The 14,656-nt window shown below is 47.4% G+C and overlaps 1 protein-coding gene across 1 annotated transcript in view; it reads left to right on the top strand.

The window, feature by feature from the left end:
* Positions 1-13,207, top strand: part of LOC119174076 (uncharacterized) — a 99,546-nt gene extending 86,339 nt beyond the window's left edge. Inside the window, exons 6-9 of the mRNA XM_075889660.1 lie at positions 753-905; positions 2,057-2,209; positions 4,184-4,326; positions 5,061-13,207. Of these exons, the coding sequence (XP_075745775.1) occupies positions 753-905; positions 2,057-2,209; positions 4,184-4,326; positions 5,061-12,407 (7,796 nt within the window). The 3' untranslated portion in view covers positions 12,408-13,207. The remainder of the gene's footprint in view (positions 1-752; positions 906-2,056; positions 2,210-4,183; positions 4,327-5,060) is intronic.
* The last annotated feature ends 1,449 nt before the right edge of the window (positions 13,208-14,656 follow it).

The raw sequence follows: 14,656 nt of genomic DNA, 5'->3' as shown, positions 1-14,656 counted from the left end.
GCATGTATAACAGGTAGGCAGAAAAAAATATTTGCCTCTCTTTCTACCATCTTCTTCGTACTTTGTTAACTCTTTTTCCTCTCAGTTCGTACTGTCTTTAGTGTAGATAAAGTGTAGTTAACGAGTGTAGGTAACGATGAGTGAAAGCCCTACCGAGTCATAATCTGTGCAGTAAGCTTGCACTGCACCTTGTGGTCGGTGTTATTCCCACGTGCATGTCTAGATCAAGGTCACGAAAATAAAGAATGTCACCCTATGGATGCCATTGCAGACCAATTGCTCACCTGCCCACGATATGCTGGGCAAACAAAATCGCCTGAAGACCATGTTGAATTTCGCAAAGCAGCAGTTATCAAAAAAAGTTGTGTTGCGATCTTCACCTGATCTTCGTCGTCAGCTCAAGATTGTCAGAGCTCTTAACTAATTCGTGCAAGAGGATGAACTGAACAAGATACCATAAATAGTCTTTGAACAAATGAGTTTCTGTCTCACCAACACCTTCACTGTCCTCTTTTTCTCACATCTCCTTCCCCAACGGTGAGCAGCAAGAAAAAGAAACATCCGGCAAAGCCCACTTGTCAACTTTTTTACCATAAAAACTGTTTCTTCCCTTCTCAATATCTTTTTTCGTTGCATTTATGTGACCTTTGTGCCTGATACTCGAAATGTGAAGCACTTGCATAACGCTAATGAGTGGAACGTCTCAACTTCGTACGTGATGAGTACTTATATGCTTTTACATTGGACCGCAGACACCGTGGAGTCGAAGACGCCCGATGACGACGTGTTCCAGCACCTGGCGCGCACCTACTCCTTCAACCACCCGACCATGCGGCAGTTCTCATGTGAGCGCCAGACCTTCCACGACGGCATCGTCAACGGCGCCAAGTGGTACCCATTCAAGGGCGAGTATATACGCCACTTTTACCAAATCTTCTTCATCGCATTTCTGTTGTAATGTCAGAATCCTCAGGTCTCACATGTAAAAAAAAAAAGATCCCGCGTTAGAGGCGGCGTGAGCATGAATGAAACAAAGAGACACGTGACGTAACAGATACGTCAAGTGATCCTAAGAGCAAAATGTCAGGTGATGTCCCGCCGTCATCACGACGTCATCATATCCCATCATTGCTTGTTCGAAGTCGGGCCCATCACGGTGGTAGTGCAACACCGAGAAAGATGCAAAAAGGTTAAATGCTATGCAAATGGTAACCTTATAATACTTCATTGAGCGTCAAGTGAAATCATATGGCATATGCCCTTCGCCTGTGTTCTCGCTAGCGTTAGCTGACGGACCTGTAAATGTTTTGCCCCCGCAGGTCATCAGTATTGAGGACAACTAATAAAGTTGTGTCACTCATTCACTGCGTCCAAACTATTTACTCACCAACGTTGGCATATCGTGAGACCAAGGAAAGGAAAAGAACCAGTGTACTTAGGTTGGTCGCACAATGTTTCCTGAACCGAAAAGTTACCCTCATCTTGAATGCATCTGACTGATGAGCTTTGTTGCAGTCTCAACAGACGTTCCTCAGGTAGACGGACTTTGAATTTTAATTTCCTTTACCAGAAGTTCATCCAAACAAAGATTTCCCTCTTAAACCCATTGACAGCTGCCCTTTTCAACGTCACGACCACTCCACACTATACTCTACATTGTTATGTTATGATCTACTCTCTCCCCTTACCTTTTTTGTCTTGTTTACCGCATCCTGACCCTGACATTAGTTTTTTCTTCCCCATTCTCGCTTTCCTTCCCCATACTCTTTGTTATACTATACTATACATGGCTATCCTATTCTAGGAGCTGCTTGACACATACTCTCATTCTGTGGCGCTGGCCAACCGAGTTTCACTCGTACGACACAGGCCGAGTTTTATTCGCACGGCACAGACCTTACTTCCCCTCAAACAGCTGCGCTGTAGGGGTTTAAGTCTTGTGTATGATAAAGGGTCCTTGGTCCACCGCCATGCACGTTTATTTCATATATTCTTCGATGGAATGGCTGAATTCGCCAGATCTAGTTTGCAAATCATTTAAAGCAAACGCACGCAGGCAGCATGCCGGACTACACGTACGTGCAAGGAGGCTGCATGGAGGTGACTCTAGAGCTGTCGTGCTGCAAGCACCCGCTGTCGTATCAGCTGAAGCGTTTCTGGACGGACAACAGGAAGCCTCTCATGAAGTTGCTTGAAGAATCGCACAGAGGTGAGCAATTGTTTGTTTTCTTATTGCTTTAACCGAGAACTGTAAGGAGAATATCGAAACTTAGGAGCGACGGAAGCATGTGCTTTAGCTTTTGGAATAACATTATTTTCCTTGCTCTCCAATTCCGAATAGACTTCGAAACACAAAAGACCGTTGAGCCAGCTTTGAGCTCGGCGTACTCAACTCGAAGTTCCATCAAGTGAGCATATTGCTGAATTTCTGCCAGAATTACGTTTTTCCGCGTAGATGCAGGAAATCAACTTCGTTCATAAATGTGAAGTCAATCCAGGCCCGTGAAAATACACAAGGTACCACGACACTAAGTTGAAGGATATGTGTGCGCTCACGCGATATTGTATATATTCTTGCTCCTTCAACATATGTTACCGACGTCGTACGTTTAAGACACTATATGTGGTTTCGGAAGAACCTCCATGTATCGGTCACCGTTTATGCGCACGAGCGAAGGACAGCCAGTGACCTTAAGCGAACCCTTTAATGCGAAATCACTAACACTATTCTTACATTGCGTTGTGTTATCGGCGTTTTTGATAGAAGGTCTGGCCGTTAGCATAATCTGTTGTTATCTTGTAAGAGGCAATGTCTCATAGATAGCATCAAACCTAAACGACGAAAACAACAGCGCTAGCCAACTATTACAGTGCAACCCTGGTCCGGACGGGTTGTGTTTTGATTTATCTGAATGCCTTCAAGGTAATGGATTTATGGCAGCGATCAGCATTACTGCCTGATGCCTGTATCATCAATGACACAATCACTGCCTCTGTCTTTTGGTTATGTCCAGATGAAACGAATAGTCTTTCATATAGTCTAGTTCCCATTAGCATGTTAAGAATATTGTTCTATAACATGCTCGCCATTCCTACGTGAAAACTCTTTATCAGTTGGCTTGAACAAATATACGATTGAAGGAAAATGCCAAAGCTTAATTTTAACACGAAAGTCTTTTGTGCCGGTGTCCACCACAGCACAATGACGTATTTCCGTCACGAATATGATGTTGTAAAATGTTTACTAACAGATTGGAAAGAGAAAAAAAAAAACGAGAAAGAACAGTTTTGCAGCGTGGCATCGAACCACCGATTTCGCGCTCCTCTGCGCTCGGCGTTACCAAATACACCACATAGACACCCTTCTTTAACATGTCTACGGCGAGCCGTTTATATACACCAAGTATCACTGGTGGTCCTCAGAGCTCGGATACTTCAGCGCGTCTTGGTAATCAGTAACTGTGAGGTACGACGGGTCCGTGTTGGGCGCGCGCGTGCTATAAAGTCGTCGCGCCGCGCCACTTTACGCGTCACTGTGCGCGCGCGCCTCCACATGGCGTGGTCAAAGTGCGTATAGAAGTTCTCTGGCGTGGTGGCCAACTAGCCCGCGCGCCTATCTACGGATTCGGGTGCTTTGTAGGTTTTGTGCTTCCACCGCAAGTTTAAGTTACAGTAGTTAAACAGAGCACGAGCTTCAATTTACTCGCTGCCACGGCCGCGTTAAGGAAGGGAGTCCACTGCTCACATACGACGTAAGATCGTGACAGTCGTTTGCCCGCGCTCGTTCTGTGTGCGGTCATTTCGTGCGTGTTTTCTGCTTGAGGCGTGCGCCGTAAGTTTCGAGCTGCTTGCCGTTCTTTGCATCACATTGCAGTTCATTACTGCAGCATTAATTCATTCATATATGCAGCGAAACTATGCAGAAGGAATGCTCAACTACCTCTGCGAAGACACGTGTCCTTTTCGTGTTACACCGATTCCTAGAAAGAGGGATCAATCTCGTTTACTTTAATTAGTAAAGGAACGATTGTGATAGGACGCCATCGAACCCCTTGATAGGCATTCGACCAATATTTACATGCTCGCTGGCGAACACCACTGCTTGACATTCTCAGGAACTGTATTGTTGTCTTTTACGCAATTCGCAGGAACATCGTTTCACTTTCTTGCTTTATGACTGCAGGTCTGCGAGGAATTATCACGGATGATGAAGGGTACCCCGTGACAAACGTCAGGCTCATGATCAAAGGACGTTACATGCCGTTCAGAACAAGCCCCAAAGGCGAGTACTGGAGGATCTTGCTGCCTGGGACGTATACACTGATGGTGAGCACGGGTTCTGTAATCGATAACGATGTTTCTGAAATTATTAAGCAATGTTTAATGGAAACATTGATCGTCGTGGGTTCACTCGTCATAACTGCGATTATTGCGCCAACAGCTGAACAATTTTCTACTTCGGCGTTAATTTTCTAATATTTGGCCCTGGGACAGTATTAACCCATCTCTAAAATGGGCGCAGTAACGGTGAAATGAAACATCACCTACAATTTATTTTATTACTAGTGTCACATGAATTCAATAGAAAACTTACACTACACATCATTCCAGTAACGCTCAGCTTAGCTATCACATGAGTGAAATCACCATCTGTAAGTAAGTGACCATCAAAGAGTATCTGACACGAAGCAAAATGCTAAAGAACTATCAGGAAGCCTCGCTTGGTACTTATGCTAACGTTCGGTGCTTTAAACTCACTGTCATTATATCCACGCTAGGCAAGTGTTTTCAACTCGAACGATAAAATAAGGTGCACCTATGAACATGCGATAATGGCACCAGAAATTGTCATTATTCTCGGACTCAACTAGATACATCCTTCATGTCTTTCCTTGGCACTATATACAATGGGAAAGCACATCAGTATTCGATACTGTATTTTACAACAGTTTTGTTAAAATTGTAACCAGCAATGTTGAGTCAACTAACATAGCCAATTCGTAAATTTAATGATCTGTCACTTATATTTGTATATTGATGCACTCTTCTGGTGTTTCCAGGCATCGTCTCCTGAACACAACGACGCTGAGGTGCCCGTCCAGATCGTCGAAGGTCAAACGACAGTCGTAAACATCACGCTGGTTCGCAAGGTCCGCTCCTACTACCCGTCCGGCGTCGAATACGACAAGTCTAGGCCCAGCCACAGCGACTTTTATAGCAACGTAAAGCCAAACCTCGAAGACGAATACGACGTCGACACGACCGACAACTCACTATCGGCTCCCAACTTTAACAACCTGGATCCCTTCGTTTCGCAAGGCAAGAACGCGGCAGTTCAAGAAACGGAGGCTTCCCCTAAACAGTCGATAGCGGACTACTATCGCACTCTCTACCAAGCAATACGAACTCTCTCAAATGAAGAAGCACGCCACAAGCCAGTGGACTTCAACACAAACTCGCACACTAATGGGCCTTCCAATTTCCAGGAGTTACCACTCGAGAGGCGGGCGTACACGTCCGCAGGAAGCAGTCCGGTTGGCACCACGGTGATTCAGCGTCGCACCTCCGTCGACGACGAGCCAGAGTTCCTCGAAAACACCCAACTCGAAGACCCGCTGAACTACAGCTACCCAGTGACGGCCATTCCGAGAGCGACACCCGCTCCCACAGCACTACCGCCCCATACACGGTCAGAAGAGCCGGTTGAAGTCGTTCACCATGGTGGCGCTCAAGAACGGACCATCTCGTTTGTTTCCAACAGCGGAGTCCCCCAGAACCAAACGACTACGACGAGTGCGAATCGTGACGTAACGCAGAACGATGCACGCATTTCTGACACCGCCACTTTTGACGACGTCTCTGCCGCTACCAGAATACCACCGATTTCTAGCACTGAAAAATGGGTGACGGGTGGTCCTCTGGAAATGACCCTTATGACCGACACCATGAATGTCAGTGGACAAAGAGGGCCGGCGAGGTATACTACTATTGTACTGGACAAAAACAAAACGGTGGCAACGTGGCAGGCCCAGCAACGCCAGTCGACCCCATATCCCACAAATGCTTCCGTGTTCAGGACCCAAATGACAATCTCATCACCCGGTGTTACTCAATATGAGCAATCAACTGGTCGCGAGAAGGGGACGTTATCAACAAACCATGCCCAAACTATTGGCACACACAGCACAACACTCAGTCATACGACTAATAGTGGATACGCCATAGCAGATGGTGATACGCAGAGCATTTCACAGCGTTCTAAAACTGCACGAACTACCAAAGGTATAATCACAGTTACTGGTGAATACAAGACAATGACTCCTCCCTCTGATAACAAAGGGGGCGTCAATACTGCACCTAACAGACAGGTGCCAGAGAAGGTGTTCTACATGCCAGAGCCTCCCAATGGAAGGCCGCAGTCACACCGTATGGTCAGTATGTCACTTCAAGACACATTTCCCGCTTCTATATTTTCCAGTAAGACTACGGAGTCCGAGGCGTCCACGTCATATTTCACCGACCCGGAGACCAGTTCGAGATTGTCTGGGTCTGAAAAAAGTTTGCCAGATGCACCAGGTGCAGATTTAGGCACACACTTTCCATCTCCCCCCGAAAGTCGACCACATGATCAACCGGTTCAAGAAACGCCAACACAGGCTCCCCCATCAGCCTCGCCTCCAACTGCTTCATTGGTTACTACCACAAAAGGAATAAGGCCTACCGAAGAGGCTTACTTAAACAATGAAGACGTGACTAGTAGCGTTGAATATGACTCCGAAGATTCGCTGTCACCAGGAAGAACAAAGTCGAGTGGCAGGCCAACCGTAACTACTACAAGACAACCAACGCAAAACGCTGTCTCAGGTGTTTCGACTTTACTAGAACGTAACTACCTTGCAAGCTTACCGATGGTGGATACTGTAACCGGAGTAGAAGGACAAGGAACACCTAGAGCCTTGAGTAGGCGACCTAACAACACCGGTAAGTCGAAGGCAAATGACCCAGAATATACAGTCCAGCCACAAGACAAGCAGCGACCTCAGTTGTCCCACAGGAGTCCACCTTCTCCTACGGAGATATTTGAGCGGACTCGGCAGAGAACACGAAATTTGACCTCTCCGACACGAGAATCAGCGTCAAATTTCGGCACGTCTCTTTATTCTTGGACGAAAATAGGAAACGTCGCATTTGGCACGTTTCCATCTAATATAGAGCCATCGAAAGGAACTTCCTCAGAAGGTGTCGACGACGAGCCGTTCAGGAGGATATCCAAGACTGCGCAAGCTAGAGCAACGACAAAGAACCACGATGCAGGTGCAAAAGTGCATTCGACAGCATCAGTCAGTCAGGGTGAGCCTGCACACACAACGTCGAGGTACCGCCAAATGACAGTCCACACACATAAGCCACTAACACCAACTATTGATGTTGATCAGCCGAGGCCAACCGCACAAACTATCGGAGCATCTTTGTATTACAGCACAGAAAAGGATGAGGCCAGTTCACTAGGTTTACATCATGCATCGTCAACACAAGGCACTGACGATCACCAGGAGCAGCGCTCGAAGTCGCTCACTTATACACAAACCAAGGATACCGAGGGAACCGGAGCGACAACAAGTACAAGGTCCTTTATTACAACGAAGAAATATTCAGTTGGCCCTCGACATAGGTTTGCACCAAAGCCAATGACAAGCAGTCATCTACGACGTCCATATGTCTCAGTGACGGAGGAGCCACCAGCAGGCACACAAGTGTCTGAATCACATGGTAAACAGACCACCGGTATCGAAACTTTGCTCCAAAAGAATGGTGAAAGTGCAGGTTCAACAGTTACGAGAGCCACAGCAGCACGGACCACGCAGAGAGTAGAAGGAGCGTCGGTAGCAATCTCGCGGCCGGTGGTCGCAGAACATTCACGATCAATTTTTCCTGAGGAACATGCGAAAGAAGATTCGCTGAACAGTGAACGAGAACTGACCGAGTCATCTCCCTATGAGCCCCATTCTCCACAAGAGTTTGTCGTACGAGGGAGCGTAGTAACAATGACAGAACCGACAGTCGGAAACAAGGCAAAATACACGTCCTCCACGAGGGCAACAAGCAGCGCAATACGACACTCAAGCCTGGCTCAAGGCACTGTTCCGAGCTCATCACAACGCCGCACGTCCCGGCCTCCACAGCATGCTCAAACGGAAACAGTCAGACCTATTAAAAGGCCCGTAGTCCATTTTAACGCAGCAGATAAGGGCAGCTATGTTCCTGCTCCTACTCAAGGATCGCAATTACCGTTTATCCAGGAGCCTCAATCCACTCAGCCACGACGAACTAATAGGCCGCAACGGCCTCAGCACGCTCTTGCTGAAGCACAGAAAAACACGCCATATACGGCTACTTTGCAAACAACGTTGACAGCGAGGCCGAGGACTGCTCTCCCAACATCCCAAGACTCGTCACAAGTTTTAAAGCAGCGTATCACCGAAACGCCTCAAGTGTCGCAGCAATCGTACAGTATGCCTCATAGAGAACCTTCATCTTCTCACCAGGCTATGAATTCTCGTCCTTCTGACCAGCCCTTGACAGACACCACCCCCTCGAATTCCGGGCCATACCCTAACCATTACCGGGAGGCAGTCACAAAAAGCAAGGTATCTTCGACTTCTTCAGAATCACTTGCAAACACAGACCTTGGCGCAGACACTTTGAAGCAATATGCAGGTGTGGAACAAACTTCACCGTATGACCTAGATAACTCGAAACCACTTACAGATATAACGATGCCAACCGACAAGGCTGAGTCCCAAGACACTTCCCATTCCCGAGAACCAGCTTACCCGACGACAGCGTTCACATCGTACAAACCATCACTGCCTCCACAGTCTCAATCAGCGACATATGAACGGGGTACACCGAGACCTGCACCAAGAGAACATGTCACGATTGCCGCTAGGCCGAGAGAGCAACTCACAAGGCCAAAAACGTTAAGCGAAGCATCCGCGCATTCACAGGAATCATTCCCGTATAAAAATATCGATCTAAAACAAGATGAACAAACATCATCGCAAGAACCGACGGGACTTGGAAGAATGGTATTAAAGGAGCTAACAGCAGCACAGGTCTCTAGCCATCCAGAAAAGGTGTTCAAGATTCAAGGCACTGTAACGCTAGAAAATGCAAGCCTGAGAGTACAAGATACGACAAGTGGCATGCCTATAAGTGTGACGCTTACCCCAAGACCATCTGACATTGGTCATGGCTCACGGCAGACTACAATAGATCAGCATATTGCCACAGGAATTCCTCAAAGCAATGGAAATGAGCATCGAATTTTCCCAGCGAGAACACCGTCAAGACCGACACGGCCAGGAACGCAAAGTCCACCGCTGTACACCGAGGCGAGTCAAAACCGGCCCTATAGGCCTACTGTGCCACCGCGATTCTCAACATCCAGTATACAGAAGCCACACAGTTACTTTGAAACATTACCAGCAGATAGAACACCGTCAACGTTTAATGCATCTGCAAAAAGTAGTCCTGCGAGTCGCGGGGACGAGCTCCAGTATGTTGATGAAAGCACTAACAGTGTTCCTGCAGTATCAACACAGTCTCAGGCAAATGAAGGTCTCGTACCGACGACATCTAGAGGTTACATAACGACCCAAGGTAATCAGGAACATCAGCAGCACGCAAGAACTTCCTACGCAGACCACACATATATTCCGACAAGCAGTCAAGGTCAAGGACAGGCGCAAGTTGATCAGTTTCGAGAAACGGCGCAGTTAGTCACAGGTAATCATGAGACTGCATCACCACCACAACCAACTGACTCGGACATATCAACTCAAGGAACGGCAACCGCGAATGGTGGAACTGGACAAGCATACGGAGGCGCTTCTGAGGGGAAGTTCGCTCCTACTTCTCGCACAATCAGGCCCCCTCAATCTCCCCCATTTATGTTCCAAGAACACACTCGTAATGTACCTTCTAAAGAACTTAAAACAACTCTGCTGCGCGCAATTCAAGAACCGAACACGGTTGCATTCACAGTGACACAGAGACAACAAGACGTAGCAAACACTTCGACTCCAAGGTACACCAATGAGTACGCTTTCACGACAAAGCACGGACTAAACAAGCCTGAAGCAGTTTCAACGCCGGCGAAAAATGCTGAAGACATACGGCAACAGCACCAGATAAGTGAGAGACCCGCAATGACCCAGTCTACTTATGGAGCACAGCGCCAGCACCAGCCTTTCAGGGAAACGCCTGAGGAAAAACTTCAAGTCCGTCCTTCGTCGACACCTGTTTTGTTCGAATATGATCCTCAGACTCGAGATTATGTGAAAGTGACGCACCAGAGCGCGTCTTCTGGAAGTACTCGGGGTGGCAACATCGTTTCAACGCATGTACCACACAGCCAACAGCGTCCTGAAAGAATGCAGTATTCAGTGCCTACCCACAATACGCAGGTGCCCAACGAAACTGACAAGCTTTCTAGAAATACAGGTCTTACGGAAAACGATGGGCTAGTGACGGCCCCAGAAAAGACAACAACTCAAAACTTTCAGCAAGATCCTCTTATCGAAACAGTCTCCACAGGAGCAGTTGTGCATCAGAAACCGACAGGTTTGCCAACGGTATCACATCATGGATCTACAGCCCAACATGAAGAAGAAAGGCAACTTTTGCATGGCCAACAGGAGCACACAACCCAGACTGCATATCCGAAAACCCGAGGATCTGCAAGTGGCCTGGGTGGACATGCGCCTCAAAACCAACACCACACAACCGAGACAAAAACTCCAGCACTCCTGACCCTTGAAGACATTCCACCTGAACAGTTGCGCAGAGCCATTGCTCTTCTCCTAAAAACGTCCTCGTTAAAGAACCAGAATGACGCTAGTCGTGAGAGTTCACTAACACCACCGGAACACAAAGCGACTCCACCACAGAACGCTCAAACCGAAATTGCTGGAAATGTTCACCTGGGCTTATCTCACTACGAACCTACTTCTGCTGAGTTACCAAAAACTTTCACTTCTTCTTCTGTCTCCAGTGTTCCATCGCACACTCATCCCTTACCGCAAAAGCAGCTAAGCGCATCTCTCGTAGATGGCATGCGTCCCTATCAAGACGGAACACGCCACCCGAATGGCGCATCTCGAGATAAAGGTGACCATCATCCGTACACGATAGAACCCGTGCGCACGCAAGATAGATCACCTCCCGTGACGGGACACCCTGAGCAGCATGCTTTTCCCGAATCGCTCATGGCCTACCACGACCACCAGGAGGTTCACACCGTGCCACCTCAGCTTGGAAATCATCAAAACGTTAGGACCACAACGTCGGCAGAAACTTCAACTGAATTACCCGATATTGAAGGCAAAGTTCCAGATTTCTCAACTGCTGGACACTCAGGAGAAGTTATTCATGTGAAACATTTGGCGAATCGTCCCGTTAGCAGGGTTCCATCAGACATTTCAAACAGCTTCGGTGAGCTGCCCAAACATACGCACACTTTTGACAGACCTTCCTCTCACGAAGAACATAGAAACTCTGCGGAAAAGAGTATTTACACGTCGACACCGGCACAGTTTGTGACGGAGCAACCTTCTGCGGGCGAATCATTTTCTGGTGGTCATCACACTGGAACACTAACTTCGCAGGAGTTGACATCTCAAGCGCCCGTTTCAAAGGATGTTCGGTACGTGCCTCACGACATATTTACTCCAGCTACTCCAACACCACCAAGCGTGATCACCACACTCCCGCCCTCATCGCTGGCACCACCTCCACACCTTTTCGGTCACAGCAATGGGCATACAACTCTGAGACCCAGGGCGCCTACAACACCACCGCCCCTGCCTAGCAGCGAAGAGGAATACAGCGCCGAGCTCGCAAAAGCCATAGCGATTTTTCACCGCCTCATTAAACCGGACCATTCGCCCCCAGAAAAAATGACTCCAGTTAGTTCGCCACCTACAAAGCAGGCCTTCAACAATCCTAGCACACAACCAGGACCCACAGTCACAGGTGGGGGTTTCACCAACACGCAACAGTTTTCGGCGCACCCAACGCAGCTACTCAATGCTCAGCAGGGCATTTTCCTCGACCGACTGCGCACCATCCAGCAAAACACACCGGCGCACCTTCTCCCTTCGACATCACTTAACTCACCATTGCGTCTGACCACAGATCCGATGACACTTTTCAACACAAATCTACATCCGATTCAAATAAATGGTCAACTGAACTCTCCCTTGACGACGGACAGTGGGCAGCTGCTTTTCGAAGACAACGGCAGTCTACTAAAATCGAGGTCTTCTAGAGACACGCCGGCTAAGTGCTGCTTCGATTTACCAAATGGGAGATTTGTCTTCAAGATTGGGAAAAAGAAGAAATGATAGCAGCGGTTTTGTCCTTCTTCTTCTTTAGGATGAACTACTGGCCTCTCAATGATGGACACTGCGTTCGAGACAATCTTTTGAAGGCTCCCGAACATGGCAAAAATGGACGAGTTCCGAAATCTTTGTGTGACATGCTTAAAGTGAGTGCGTTGTGCAGACTCCGAGACTAGAATCACCCGTAATTCCCTGTCCATCTTGTTTTCTGGAAGAATGCGGAAGTCAGAGGAGTGGAACGTACTTATGCCACCACGCTTGAAGCAAACAGATCGAAAAGCGCATAGCGATAAGTACTGCAGGTGTCCAAGGACAAAAAGAGGTTTCATTCACCACTAATCAGTTGGAGAACTTTATGTGCTCTGGGAGGTGCAAGGTGATCATTTTGTTGTGTCGAAGCCAGTGCGCGACCCTGCGGATTATTGCTCTGTGCAACCAGTGAGTTGTTCGTGTAGTGACTAGTACTCTGTTAAGCATTGTAGCTGGCGCTGCTGGCAGTGCGATGAACCATACAGCAGGCCACATAAATGGGGATATTCATACGCAGTGGGCTAGTGTGTTGTGCAGTGAAATGGTGTTGAACTTTGTTTTAAGGTGTTTTGCGGAAAGGACAATGATGTTACGCGATGGACATGGTGCGTGCTTGAGTTGTATATTTTATACATTGTGCTGTTGAAGTATGGTGCTGGAAGAAAGTCATCCTCAGAATTGACAATGACTGACGTTAAACTTAACAGTGCTTCGGCGATGCCATCCGAGTTTGTGCCATGACAAGCATCAATAAAGTAAAAATGTGTTTGTAATTTTTGTATTACGTGAGTTTGGTTTCCAAGTGTGATTCAAATTACCGATGCCACTTAAAAGTCACCTGAAAAAGCTAATGACGGCCAGCGTGGCCTCAGCATCGAACGTAATCATGAAAACATCTTACGTATCAATTCTTCGTAAGAGAAAAAATGACAGGCTTTCACGGAAGGCGCAGCACAGTCACAGCGAAAGCTAGAAAAGCGGCCTTTCAGAGTCTTTTCAAAACACCCGTTGGGCAACTACTTCAAGCACATTTGCTTGATACCCACTAGGGCATTATTAATAAAATTTTTGGGGTAGTAGGCTGGCATTCGCTATGCTATTTTTCGTCATTCTTCTTAGAAGCGTGGTATCCGCAAAACACTTGTAAGAAATTTTGTGTTAATTGTTCATGCATTGGCTGCCGACGATGAGGAATTATGGTGGAAGTGGGTACGCGCCGCAGTTAAACGGAGAACAAGAAGAAGCTTTTGTATTGGGTTGGAGCATTACATGGCCCACTCGTTACGCGATTAGCATTGTGAACTGACTGGTTGTTATTTCACTGTTTTAAATCGCTTTAAAGTCACAATAACGTGACTGCTTTCCAGATATCAAGCCTGCCTAAGGCAAGTTTGCCAACAAGTCACAAGCACCGGCGTAGCTCAGTGGTAGAATGCTGGGCTGGCACCCAGCGGACCCGGGTTTGAGCTCCACTGTGTCATTGGTGCTTAATTTTTCTTCTAATTTCGCGCGAAGTGTTTTTCTGCCAAATGCTGCTCATTTCATGCGGTGGTTTATTTGTGAATTTACGCATTTTTCGAGAATCCATGCTCTCCTGAGGGTAGTGATGGATTCAGACCCAACAGTACGCAGTCAGGACTTGGCGTCAGCTTCGACGTCAACCTGAAGGAAGTATAATAGCCGAGATGTCAACAGCATCCGTGACATTAGTGACGTTTACACGGCGAATAGTGAAGACGATTTTATCCCGGCAGTGAAGCACAAAGCTAAAAAGAGAATCGTCGGCACGTCTTCGCCAGCTAGCATCTCTACCGTGAAGGCTGCGTGCAGTTCTAAACGCCATTCCACACCTTTTATTTCTGTTGACTCTTCGATCAACCAGAACAACATAAACAGGCAAGTGATATCGGCACGTCTTGAAGCTATCGTGCCAAATGAGGTACAGGATTTTAAACTCAACCCATGGAAAAATATCTCGGCCATAGACGCTGAGCACCCGGCTGCACTACATACCTTGTGAACTGTCATGGAGCTTAGATGCATCAATCTCAGTGCTTACATTCCGCAGGATAGTGACACGACGACGGGCGTCATTTATGACCTTGATGTTTCCATACGGAACACCGACCTACCTGTGCTGATAAAACTAGGCACTGAGCCAACGGACAAAGTGCAAGTATGCCGGCTTGGTAAATTCCGTTGTATCAAGGTGATTTTCAGAG

This window comes from Rhipicephalus microplus, chromosome 3 (assembly GCF_043290135.1).
Source record: "Rhipicephalus microplus isolate Deutch F79 chromosome 3, USDA_Rmic, whole genome shotgun sequence".
Classification (NCBI taxonomy): Eukaryota; Metazoa; Arthropoda; class Arachnida; order Ixodida; family Ixodidae; genus Rhipicephalus; species Rhipicephalus microplus.
This window is presented reverse-complemented; position numbering and strand designations above follow the sequence as displayed.